The 13,594-nt window shown below is 33.6% G+C and overlaps 1 protein-coding gene across 1 annotated transcript; it reads left to right on the top strand.

The window, feature by feature from the left end:
- Positions 1-9,275: 9,275 nt before the first annotated feature.
- Positions 9,276-13,196, top strand: LOC122505429. The gene is made up of 4 exons (XM_043617040.1): positions 9,276-9,563; positions 9,607-11,503; positions 11,604-11,866; positions 13,032-13,196. Exons 1-4 carry the CDS (start codon positions 9,276-9,278, stop codon positions 13,194-13,196), a joined length of 2,613 nt encoding a protein of 870 aa, XP_043472975.1.
- Positions 13,197-13,594: the final 398 nt, after the last annotated feature.

Raw genomic sequence — 13,594 nt, 5'->3', positions numbered from 1 at the left:
GAATTTAGCACTATAATGTGTATTTTTTGCAAAAAAATATTTTTTTTCATCGGTTTTTTTTCTGTGCCATAAAAGAAACCATTAAGATTTACAATTTCCATTAAAAGTAAAATTATTCTTTCCAAAATTAATATACAAAACATGCTTCAGACATCAAAATTCCCTCTTTTGTAGAATCACCCAATTATAATATTAAAAAAGAACTAATAATACTACTAAATTTGTAAAAACAAATTGACTGCAAAAGTGAATATTTTATCTATCATAAGTAAATACCTTGAACAAAAAGTCGGACCGATTTCGGACTAATCCGGAATTTGTCCGCAAGAGTACGGTTTATTGTGGAGTTTTTTCACCCTGAATTAAGTTTAAACTGAATACAGTTTCTTTATAACGATTGAATCCGTAATTAGTCCGATTTAGTCCGAAGTTAGTCAGATCATATGCAACTAGTAAATGCAGAAGTAATCAGATTGGTTTAACCAGTGAATTTGCAGCTAATCCGAAACAGTCTGCTTATGGTCAGGTTTTTGTCACTCAGAATTAGCCCGGATGAATCCAAACTCAATACGGTTTTTGTATAACCAGTGAATACGGAATTAGTCCAATCTAGTCCGAAGTTAGTCTGATAATATGCAACTTGCAAATGTGAAATTAGTCCGATTTAAATCCGGAATTAATCTGGCTATGGTCAAGTTTATGTCATACGAAAATATATTTATAGTTTAAATTTATCTGAATTTAATACAAATTGTTTTTAATATGCAAATTCAATATTATACCAAAATCTTTGCATGCAGATTTTGGATTGTTCCATACTTGTTTCGGATTAAATCTTTCAACTGGATTACTTTCGGATTATTGCCGACTAATTTCGTATTCTTTACATATTGATTTCGCATTATTCCGTATTTATTTTAGATGAATTTTTAACAGACATAATTTCGGATTGTTGCGTAATAATTACAGACTTAATTCATAGACATTCATGATTACTCCAGACTGATTTAGGATTCATAATTTCGCTCGGATTAACGTTAGATTAATGCGGATCATTTTCGGATATTTTTCGTATAATTATCGTCCTAATCCACAATAATATGTCTGGATTTAATCCAGATTAGTCCGAAATTTTCGCCAGGGATGATTCAATATGATTCAGGTGTCCGATTATTTCCGGATTCTTATCATACATATTTCGGATTGTTTCGTATTTGTTTTGGAATAGGATTTTACCACACTAATTCCAAATTGAAGCGGACTAATGTCGGATTGTTAGCGTACAGATTTCAGATTGTTTCTGATTATGTCTTTCAATTGAATTAAATTCCAATTGTTGCAGACAATTTCCGGATTCGTTGCATACAGTTTTCGGATTGTTTCGTACTTGTTTCAAAATAGGATTTTGCAACACTTAATTTCAAATTGTTGCGGACTAATATCGGATTTCTTGCTTACAGAGTTCGGATTGCTTCAGACATTTTACGGATTAAGTTTTTTTAACTAAATTAAACTCGGATTGTTGCAAACTGATTCCGTATTCTTTACGCTTTGATTTCGGATAATTCCGTACTTATTTTAGAAGAATTCTTCACCGGTCATAAATTCGGATTGTTGCAGACTAATTACGGACTGAATTCGTAGACATTCAGTATTACTCCGGAGTGTTCTCGGATTCAGGTTTTTGTTCCGATTAACGCAAATCATTTTAAGACCTTTTTCGTACAATTTTCGGACTAATCCGTAATAATCTGTCCGTATTTAATCCGGAGTTAGTCTGAAATTTTTACCAGGGAATACAATAATATTATAAATAAATATCGATAAAATTGTGTGTTATACAATTTTTGATAACTTTTAAAAAATGTCGTCCTGGCCCTAATGTGGCCACCATGCGTTTTTATGTAAAATCACTTTTTAATTTTTTTATGATGTAATATTTATCAAAATATATTATGTAAAATGTATGAAATAGGATAAATAATTAACAATATTTTAAAATGGCTTCTTATAAGCAAAAAACAGAGTTTGGAACTATTGACTCTGTGATTATAAGCCAAAAACAATACAATTCAAATGAAATTACCTTTAATTGATTGTTGCAACTATTTTTTTAAATTTTTCAGTGCATTTTTAAATGGTGGACACCTTGGGGACACTTTTTTTAAAGCAAAATTGCAGCTGTTTTTCTAAAGTCGTCTAAGTTTTATTTTCCTTAGTAAAATGAAAAAATTTTGTTGCTACAAAATTAGCTAAGGAGATGCAGTTTCAGGGCATATATTATTAATTATGTTATATAATACCGTTTAGGAATTACAGTCGTTCTAAAGATGGGTGGCCACCTTGGGGCTCCTTACCCTTATTAATTTTTTTATAAATGTTGTAAGGGAGAATGGGGCAAGGATAGTTAGTTGCTGTTATGCTTAGACGGCTTGATCAAAAATCGCGTAATTCATGGTATATTCGCGTTTTAACACCAAAAGATGATAGTAAAAATTGGAAGGCAATCTGTCACCATTTGCGAAGTTAGGAGTTTATTTTTGAAAAAAATCTGTTTTGCTAAAATGTCAACGTAATGTTTATCATATGTGGACGTCCGCATGAAAAGGGACCACTTTGTCGGTTCTAGATTCCGAGATATTCGCAATTTACTAATTTTGAAGAAAAATATCGAAATTTTTTTTATCTTTTTTTCTTAATCTACAGGGTCTACCACGTCGATTCATGCAGTTTTTATTAATTTATTGACACTCTAAGTATTTTATTTCGTTGTTAGAAAAAAAAATGAAAAGGGACCACTTTGTCGGAGATCCATTATTTTGTCATTGTTAAAAAATGAGGGGGGGGGAATTCGAAACCTATTGATTTTCAATCTTAAGGGTGTACTAGACTTAAAACAACTCTTATCTGAATAACTTCCCAGAAGAGCCGGAGAAATTCGCGTTACAATTTTTAATTTCGTGTTTTTGGAAAAGGAATTTTTAATTTTTTCTAAGATTTTTTATAATAAAGTCGCTTAAAAAATTTTTTTAGGCTACTTTTCTTTTCTTTGCTTGAAATAACTTTAAAAAATAACACCGAACCTTTAAATTCGTTAAATATTCCACTTTATTAATTAATAACCGTATTTTTAGAAAAGGGACCACTTTGTCGGAGATCCATTATTTTGTCATTGTTAAAAAATGAGGGGGGGGGGGGAAATTCGAAACCTATTGATTTTCAATCTTAAGGGTGTACTAGACTTAAAACAACTATTATCTGAATAACTTCCCAGAAGAACCACAGATATTCATATTACAGTCTTTGATTTCGTTTTTCTCGAAATGACGTATTTGATACTCCAAACTTTAAAATTCTGTAACTCATCGAATTTTTCACCAAAAAGGTTGTAAGACCACTCAAAATTTTCCAAATTTTGTCAGGAATTCGCCCATATAGATAAGTCCAATAGTGCCAAAGTGGTCCCTTTTCATGCGGACGTCCACATATTGTTTTCTACATTAGAGTTTCAAAATATTTATTTATGTAAGTGTTTTCCGGAATGGAATTTCTTGCTGAACACGAATATCGTACCTATTTATTTTAAAATTAATTCACTTTGTTTCATAAAATTTAGAAAAAACTTTAATATTGACTCACGGGGTAAGGTTAGTTAGAGATAATACGGCACAGTAAAATCCTGTTAATGACATTGCAGATTTTAAAAAAGTGTTTAATTGTTCTTTTTAGGTTGATATACACAATAGTGCGTAATTATATATGGAAAACGAAGCTTACTGACTAAGAAATTGGTGGTCGTCTGAAGAAAATTGGTTAAATCTCTGATTCTAGTTCAGATGAATTTTAATACAATAATTGAAATTTAGAAAATGTTCAATACATATTTTTAATGCTTGAGATATCAATATTGAATAGTCTAAATCCAATAAAATAAAGAAAAGGAAAATTTACTGATTTTCTATAACATTTTTAGCAATCCAAAAATACTTTTCATTTGCAGATACATATTCAAGTTTGGCCGTTAGATCCGAAAAGGTCTTACCTAACTATCCTTGTTGTGAACTACAGATTTCTATAAAAGTTTTAACACTTTGGAAAATCAATAAAAAATTTTTAAGACAGTTGAGCTGGTCTGGCCCAAAAACTTTTTTAAAAAATTAAGTTTTTATGAAAAAATGTTATAGAGAAAAGTTGTTTGTATTTTCCTGATCTTAAGTAATAATATAAAGTTAAAAATTTTGAAATTTGAAAAAATTGAGTTTTCAAAATTTTGAAATTACTGTAGTTTTTGTAGTTTTCAACAAAAATGGCTGGTTAACAAACTTAGCCTTCATTTTAACATCAATTTTAAGTGTGTTAAATTTAAAAAAGGTCCGATAATTTTTTTGTCTACAGACAGACAGAAAGACCTACAAACAGACGCAATCGCCGGACCATGTTTATTGGATTCAGGGGACCCCAAAAAGTGAAGATTTCATAAAATTAGCGAAAGTCAATTTTCGACCAAAACTAATTCTTTCTCATATGATGAGAATGTAAAAATGTTTGTTTTAAATCTTTTTTAATTATTATTTAATAAAAGTAAATTAATAGAAAGAAACCGACAGATTAGCTCAGTCGGATAGATGCCTCGCTTGGAGGTCGTTTAAGTACCGAGGGTATAAGCACCCTCGGCTCTTGTCGAAGTGCGTAAGGCCAATAGGGCAGGAGTATAAACAATAAATAAAAAAAAATAAATAAATAATAGAAAGACTCAGATTATTGTAAAACATTTAATCCACTTTTTTAATAAATATGAATTACTGCCAATAAACTCCCACATAATATTTATAAATGTGATTTCTGGAAACAATTCAACAATATTCTCAATTAATATTAAAAGAATTTATATGTTTTTAATGATCATTGTAAGTTATATCAACGTAAGTATTTATTGTGAATATTCCTTAAATATAGGATTACAATTTTCCGTGAATATTATTCAGGAAAGTTCAAGGAATATTTCTCATGAATATTCCTTGAACTTACCTAGGGAATATTCTATATTCGCGGACATTTACCTACTTCCGTGAACCTTCCTGTAATATTCTTTGGAAGGTTCCGAATATGCCAATGGAATATTCCAGGAAGGTTCTTGGAATATGTTGTGCTGTCTGGGCTATCTTATACTAAAAATATTGTTAATTTTTTAAAAAATATATTATACTTTTTAAACCTGAATAAATGCATATACACTTATTTATGTTTCAAAAATCTTCCACGTGAAATATTAAGGAATATTTCTTATTTTTTTTTTTTTTTTTTTTTTAATTGTTTATACTCCTGCCCTATTGGCCTTACGCACTTCGACAAGAGTCCCCGAGAAATACTTTTTTGGATTAAGCATAACCATTCTACTTTAGAAATCTTCTATATATTAACCTAATTTTGCGTCTACAGCCGACTTTATTAGGAGTACTCGCATTACGCCTGGACCACCCGTCAATGGGTTTTCTCGCCAGAGAAGAGGGAAACTGTAGAAAACCTCTCTGAGTACAACTGGTTTATCGACAGTCGAGTTCTAATGGTGTGTACCGGACAATAATCGACGGTGCACATCATTATACCTCGACGTCAAACCTCCCGCTCAGATTGTCTCACGTGCCGGAAAAATACCAAGCCAAGTGGGCGCGAACCAAGGATACTTATACCCTTGGTTCTTAAACGACCACCAACGCCAGGCACCTATCCGACTGAGCCAATCTGTCGGTAATATTTCTTATTTAAAAGAAAGAAGTTTTCATTTAAGTATTAGCGCAATAATTTTTTTATAACCCTACTTGGTTTTCCCCAAAATAACATTAGACGGTTTGAACCCGTATAATCCTTGAAATGACAAATTAGTTTGAAGCGTCAAAGTGTTTAGAATGTAATAATGTGTAGTGACTTTTCTTCATAACTTCCCCTGTAGAACGAATTTCGCGATTTTGCGCATATTGTTGGAAAAATCAACTCAAATGCAATGTTTTTGCTGAACAATGAACATTGTAACAAAATTTGACCAAAAGATTCGAAGTTATAAGCAATTTAAAAAAAATGTTGTCAAAGTTGATCATGGTTGCCAAAGTTGAGCCACTGTAGAAAATCAGTTAAATATTTAGGTAAATAATTAAAAATTACCTTCGAATGATAGAATGACACTTGGGAATGAGGAAAGGAACCATGAAATTAAAATAAAATCCCATATCCCGTGTAGAAATTGCAATGTGGCACGGTTAGGGACCGTAGAAGTTTACCCTTTTAATATTAAGGACCAAATAGGGCAAATGGCTAGGGACCCCACCAGGGGTGGGATCACGCTTAGAGATGGCGCTATGTAGCTCTTTTTGCTATTTAAAACAAAAAAGTTACATTTTTTTTAGAAACTTATTGAAAATTAATTTTACAGTCCTATCCAATTGGTACTTTTATAAAAATTGTAAAGAAAATGTATTACGATGTTATTTTGTTTGGATTTGTAATTTTAGTGAGATCTTATTTTGTTTTTTGAAAAAATCCATTCATATAATTTTGTAATTATTTATTAGCTTTCGCCTGTCGACGACAGGCATCCTCAGATAATTTTAAACTGATCGCATTTAGTTTATTGTCTACCGTGCCAATGTGGAGCTTGCTACATTGGTGAGACTGGTAGATATATTAACCCTAGAAGGAGTAACTGGGATGTCTGGACACCCCAAGCAAAATTCAAAATATTCCCATGGCTTAACCAATAATTTTTTTACGCTCAAAACCCGTTGATAATTTATTTTGAACCTCTATTGTTTAACACCTGTATGTGCCGCCAAAAGTTTTGCTCTAGGAAGAGCTCTATCTCCTGTTAAAATACGTCTGGGGTGTCTGGACACCCCAGTTACTCCCTAACGTTAGAAAAATTGTCAAGATAAGTAAATTCAAATTTTTTTTAAAAATCGTTTTTAATCAATTAAAATCATCTGATAAAGTATAAATTAATAGGTTATGCATGAAAAAGTTGTATTTTATAAAAAAGAAACATTTTTATACAAAAATTCTATTTTTATGAAAAATAGATATTCTGTATTTATATTAACTTATGAAATTTGTTCAGAATGAATGAAAATTTTTGTAAAGGAATGACTCATTGCGAAATATAGAAAGAGGTAAAAGGTGTGATGGCCTTGATTGACGAGCATTTTTAGAGAGAAATTAGTCTCTCATAAGAGTTAATGATAAGTGGTTGAATTATTACGACGAACAAATTCGAATATTGAACTTGCAATTATTAATATAAATGTGGAGTGCTTTTCTTTATTTTAAATCAAATTGTGATAAATAAATTATTTCGAATTTCAAATTTAAGGAACTGTGTTTTATTTGTTTAATTAACATTGACAATTACTTTAGTATTTTATTGAGAAATTTTATTTTGAACTATACGCAACAAGATTTACTATTACAATTACTTGGCTTGATGCGTATCTATGGCCCTTCGAGCCGGATCCTTGTGTAATATTAGTGAAGTTACTACGAGGAATTGAACTTTTTAGTGTTTATGAATGAGAGACTTAACAATTTTATTGAAATTACCACTTATCATGAACATTTGAACTTATTGAAAATTGAAACGACTTGACTACACTCTAGTCAAGATATCTGAACAACAACCTCCTGATCATAAATGAAATACAACTACAAAAAGGGCCCAAAAATACTACATCCTGGGATTACAACGTATTGAGCATCACAATTTCTTCATCTTGGTCCAGTATTTGGCATTATCACGGTGATACTTGGATGTTCCCACTGAATTTTTGGATTTTCTACAGCGATAATAATTTGAGGATTTTATAACCAACTTCTTTTCAACGGCTGTTGCTGGCTCATCAATTGCGAAGATACGTAAGCTCATTAGTATAATTGATTGTTTGTTTATTGATTGTAACCTTGCTATTGTTATAAGTTTGTTTTTGGTATGGCTTCTAATTTAGAAAATGCTCGTCGAAAGCGAACGAATTGCAAGACCAGTTTAACTAAATTTAATACTTTTTTTATCAAAATTGGCGGATCCCAATCAAGCTCAAATAATTGGTGTTGAGGAGATTCGATTACGGTTAAAAAAGATAGAAGAGGGTTGGGATGAGTACGATAAAGCACAAACTTTTTTAGAAATAAAGGCTCCAACTCGTAAAGCAGAGCGCGGGGAATTTGAAGACGAGTATTTTAGATAAGTAGCAGTTGCAGATAAATTCATTAACATGCTTTCCCCTCAAAATTAATCTACAGCATCCAATGTTGATGACCAAGAACTCTTGCAATATCGTTCGCGTATCGCGCAGCTCGAATCCGATCTTATTGCGCAGCGACAAGCTGAAATTGAAAATCTTAGGGCCATGGTGGGGTCACGTGCCATCACACCTTCCAGTGATATGACAAGTATTAGGGTACACTTCCCACTACCGAAACTTGATCTCCCCACTTTCGGCGGTAATTACGATGAATGGCTTGGTTTTAAAGATTCGTTTGTAGCTATCATTCATAACGATGACTCGATCCCGAAAATACAAAAGCTTAGATATTTGAGATCGTACATAAAGGGAAATGCTGCTCAAGTAATTGACAATTTACAAACTACGGAGGCTAATTATGATGTGGCCTGGCAGCTCTTAGACGAACGATACAATAATTATAGAATTATAAAACAAAATCATATGCAAGGGATCTTAGAGCTGTCATCACTGAATAATAAAGACTCTGTCGCGAATTAGAGAAAACTAGTCGAAACGATTCTTAAACATGTTCTCGCCTTGAACGTACTCGGAGAACCAACAAGTCAATGGGACAAAATCACAAAATTAGATAAAGAAACACGTCGAGAGTGGGAAGGATCGATTAAAGGAATTGACATGCCAAAGTTTGATAAGTTGATTGAATTTTTACGTGAAAAATGTCAAATTTAGGAGTCAATTAATATAGAAACATCAGACCAAAATTAAAACAATTTGAGATCAGGCAATAAAAATATTGTAAACAATAATAAAAAATATTTGGGCAAAAATCTTGTAAATGTTCAATCGGTTATTAATTGTATAAATTGTAAGGAAAATCATAGTATTAGACAATGTGAAAAATTTATAAAATTATCAATTAGTGAAAGATTTCAATTTGTAAAGAACAAGGGGTTATGTTTCAATTGTTTGGGTGGTAATCATTTAATCAATGAGTGCAAATCTGGAAATTGTAATAAGTGTCATCGCAAACACCATACATTACTACATATGGAATCTCGCGCTAAATCTACAACCGAATCTGATAAAGAAGTTCCACCCTTAAATATGTATAGCCATTTAAATGTCCAAAATTTATCAGAAGTTCTTTTGTCAACCGCCTTGATCGATATTATTGATAATGAAGGAAAAAGTCATGTGTGTAGGGTTCTGCTCGATAGTGGCTCTCAACCTAATTTATTAACAAAGGATTTAGCTGATCGATTGAAATTGAAAAAGAGAAAATTAGAATCATCGGTTGAAGTCATAAATAGTCAACAGCTTTCTTGTAATGAATGGGTTTCCGCGAAAATTGAATAAAAAAAATCGAATTATAATGTAGAACTTGATTTCCTTGTACTTCCTAAAATTACTGATCTGGGATACTGGGATTGCTGGGTACATACCCAGCAATCCCATAAATAAAAAAATCCTTAACATTCCTGATCGTATTCAACTTGCTGATCCATACTTTGATAGGCCAGCAACAATTGACGCATTAATAGGAGGAGATTTATTTTATGACCTATTATTGACAGAACGAGTTAAACTTGCTTTACCACGAACAATGCTTCAAAATTCACACTTGGGTTGGATAGTGACAGGAAGAGTTGGATGTGCCCAAGGTCATAAGGGTTTAAAGTCAAATTTGATCAGAGATCCATTGGACAATTTGCTGCAAAAACTCTGGGAAATAGAGCATCTTGAAGATAAACAACATCTTTCATCTGAAGAAGAAGAGTGCGAACGTCATTTTTCATTGAATATTGGAAGGGACGAAGACGGTCGCTACGTGACTCATCTGCCATTCAATGAGAAGGTTCAGGATTTGGGATCAAATTTTGAATTGGCGAGAAAACGATTCTTTGCAATGGAACTTCGATTGGATAAAAACAAGAACTTGCGTGATCAATACAATTCATTTATGAAGCAATATGAAGACCTCGGACGCATGGTACGTTTGCCTTTTATAGACAAAAAGAAATATTTTATTCCACATCATGCCATATTTAAGGAGAACGATTCAATAATCAAATTCAGGGTAGTCTTTGATAGATCAGCTGATTCGGATTCTGGACTCTCTCTGAATGATGTACTACAAATTGGACCAAATATTCAAGATGGAATATTTGAAATAATTCTTCGTTTTCGGAAACACATTTTCTTATTCAGCGGTGACATCGAAAAGATGTACCGACAATTTTTAATTCATCCTGAGGATTGTCGGTATCAGCTGATTCTTTGGCGGGCAAGTAGTAGGGAACCATTGCAGGCATTTCAACTCAGGACTGTGACATATGGGACATCAGCAGCACCTTACCTGGCAACTCGCTGTTTAAAACAGCTTGCAATAGACGAAGAAGAAGATTTTCCTGATGCTGCTGAAGTGCTAAGGGATGACCTTGTGGAATTGGTAGGAAAAGCTGGATTGCAACTGCGAAAATGGACAGCAAATGACGAGAGACTGCTTCAGGGTTTGCCGAATTGTGGTGAAAAGGGTGATCAACAGCTCTGCAAGGATCAGGTTAACAAAATGTTGGGTGTTGCCTGGAACTCTGTGGAAGATGCCTTTCAATGCAAGGTCAATGTGAAACCGATGAATGATCTTATTACAAAGAGATCAATTTTAGCACAGATTAATGAATTATACGATCCTTTGGGTTTGCTTGCACCAGTCATTGTCTACGGGAAGATGCTGCTTCAGGACCTGTGGAGACTGAACATTGGTTGGGATAATCATGTTCCCGACGAATTATCATCTGTTTGGCGAGCGTATCGTGATCAGCTAAATTTAACATCTGAATGGAAACTTCCACGCTCGATCAAGGTCACGTCCTCGAATGCGCTTCAGTTGCATGGGTTCGCTGATGCCAGCGAGAAAGCGTATGGGGCATGTTTCTATGTTCGAGCATCAAATGATCAACACACTTCATCGGTACTCTTGTGCGCTAAATCACGAGTAGCGCTAGTTAAAAAGATTACCATCCCTAGATTGGAATTGTGTGTTGCAACACTTTTGGTCAAACTGCTAAAAACAGTCATTTCTACGATAAATTTACAATTTTCCAAGATCATACTGTGGTCAGATTCCACAATAGTCTTAAATTGGATTAAAACATCTCCTCGTTCTCTACAAACTTTCGTTGCCAACAGGGTGAGTGAAATTCAGTCAGTTGATCAAGATGTGGAATGGAAGCACGTTCCAACCAAGGACAATCCTGCTGATCTCATCTCGAGAGGTCAGCTACCCCGTGACTTCGTTGAGAATAACTTTTGGAATCGAGGTTCCAGAAAGAAAAAAAGTGGTACTGCTGATAACTACTAAGATTAATCGATCAGAATTGTGGAAACGTATTTCTTCGCTCAATGGATTGATCAGATTTGTTGCATTGTGTTTGAGATTTATCAAGAAGTGGCGAACAAAATCTATAAGCACTGATTCATTTGTGGAAGAGCATAGGAATGCACTGAAGAGAATAATACAGCTGATCCAGCATGATGAGTTTCATGAAGAGATGAAAGCATTGAACAACGAGCGAGAGGTATCAACGAGATCGACGATTTTTACTTTAAATCCATTTGTGGAAGACGACACGCTACAAGTGAGAGGACGAATAAAAAATCTGACCTTGAATACAATCAGAAACACCCCATCCTGCTTCCCAAAAAACATCCCCTAACTGACCTCATTGTACGAGAAGCTCATGAAAAAAATATGCATTCGGGGCCGAATGCAACTTTGAATACGTTAAGGCAACGATATTGGATAGTTGATGGTCGCAGTGTAGTTAGGAAAATTATTCATACATGTATAAGATGTTTTAGAGCGAAACCAAAAGACCCAATGTATATTATGGGTAATCTTCCAAGGGATCGAATAACAACAAGTTATCCTTTTGAACGAGTGGGAATTGACTATTGTGGCTATTTTTATATTAAAGAGAAGCGTTTCCGTAACAAGAACAAAATAAAGGTGTATGCGGCAATATTTGTGTGTCTCACGACTAAAGCAATACATATAGAGCTTGTTTGCGATTTAACGACGGAAGCCTTTATAGGTGCACTTCGCCGTTTTTTCGCTAGAAGGGGAAAGTCGAAAATTATATATTCCGATAATGGGACAAATTTTTTGAGCACTGATAGAGAGTTGAAGGAACTTCACAGTCTTATAAATTCTGAAAAACATAATAATACCATAAAAGATCATTTTAATAATCAGGAAATCGAGTGGAATTTTATACCTCCCCGTATCCCGCATTTTGGGCGGCTATGGAAATCCGCTGTGAAGTCCCTTTAACACCACATGCGCAGGACGATAGGGGAAACATTGTTTGCATATGAGGAGTTGTCAACCTTTATGTATGAGATCAACCCATTGACGGGTGGTCCAGGCAAATGCGAGTACTCCTAATCTCAAAAAGTCGTTCTGTAGAAACGCAAAACTAGTTGGTATATAAGAGTGTGTGTTCTGACAGTTGGCCTAGCTTCAAGTCATTTAATAAGAAAAAAAATGTATGAGATCAAAGCTGTCTTGAACTCGCGTCCGCTCACTCCGATGTCAAGCGAACCGACTGATTTGTGAGTGTTGACACCGGGACACTTCCTCATTTAAAACCGCTTAACACAATACAAAGTGATAATTTTACAGATGTATCGACGAACCGCCTTTCTGTATGGCAACACATACAGAAATTAAAAATCGATGTATGGAAGCGTTGGAGTCAAGAATACTTGACTGAAATGAATGTAAGATCGTAATGGTTTAAGGGAGAGTCGGAAAAAATTGAGGTTGGAAGATTGGTTGTTTTGAGAGAAGAAAATTTGCCTCCATTACGGTGGCTGCTAGGTAGAATTGCCGAAGTGCATCCAGGTGATGACGGCGTGATTAGAGTAGTAACTGTAAGAGGGAAAAGGTGTGATGGCCTTGATTGAAGAGCATTTTCAGAGAGAAATTAGTCTCTCATAAGAGTTAATGATAAGTGGTTGAATTATTACGACGAACAAATTCGAATATTGAACTTGTAATTATTAATATAAATGTGGAGTGCTTTTCTTTATTTTAAATCAAATTGTGATAAATAAATCATTTCAAATTTAAGCAACTGTGTTTTATTTGTTTAATCAACATTGACAATTACTTTAGTATTTTATTGAGAAATTTTATTTTGAACTATACGCAACAAGATTTACTATTACAATTACTTGGCTTGTTGCGTATCTAAAATTACAGTTAAGATTTATTAAAAATTTCTGTGCTCTCTCTACAGTCAGAAATTAAATTCTAATACAGAAAAGCGTAGTATATGATAGTCAAATTTAAATTATAAATT

The sequence above is a fragment of the Leptopilina heterotoma genome, unplaced genomic scaffold (genome assembly GCF_015476425.1).
Source record: "Leptopilina heterotoma isolate Lh14 unplaced genomic scaffold, ASM1547642v1 Lhet_358, whole genome shotgun sequence".
Lineage (NCBI taxonomy): Eukaryota > Metazoa > Arthropoda > Insecta > Hymenoptera > Figitidae > Leptopilina > Leptopilina heterotoma.
Note: the sequence above shows the minus strand (reverse complement) of the source record. Positions and strands in the feature narration are given on the sequence as shown.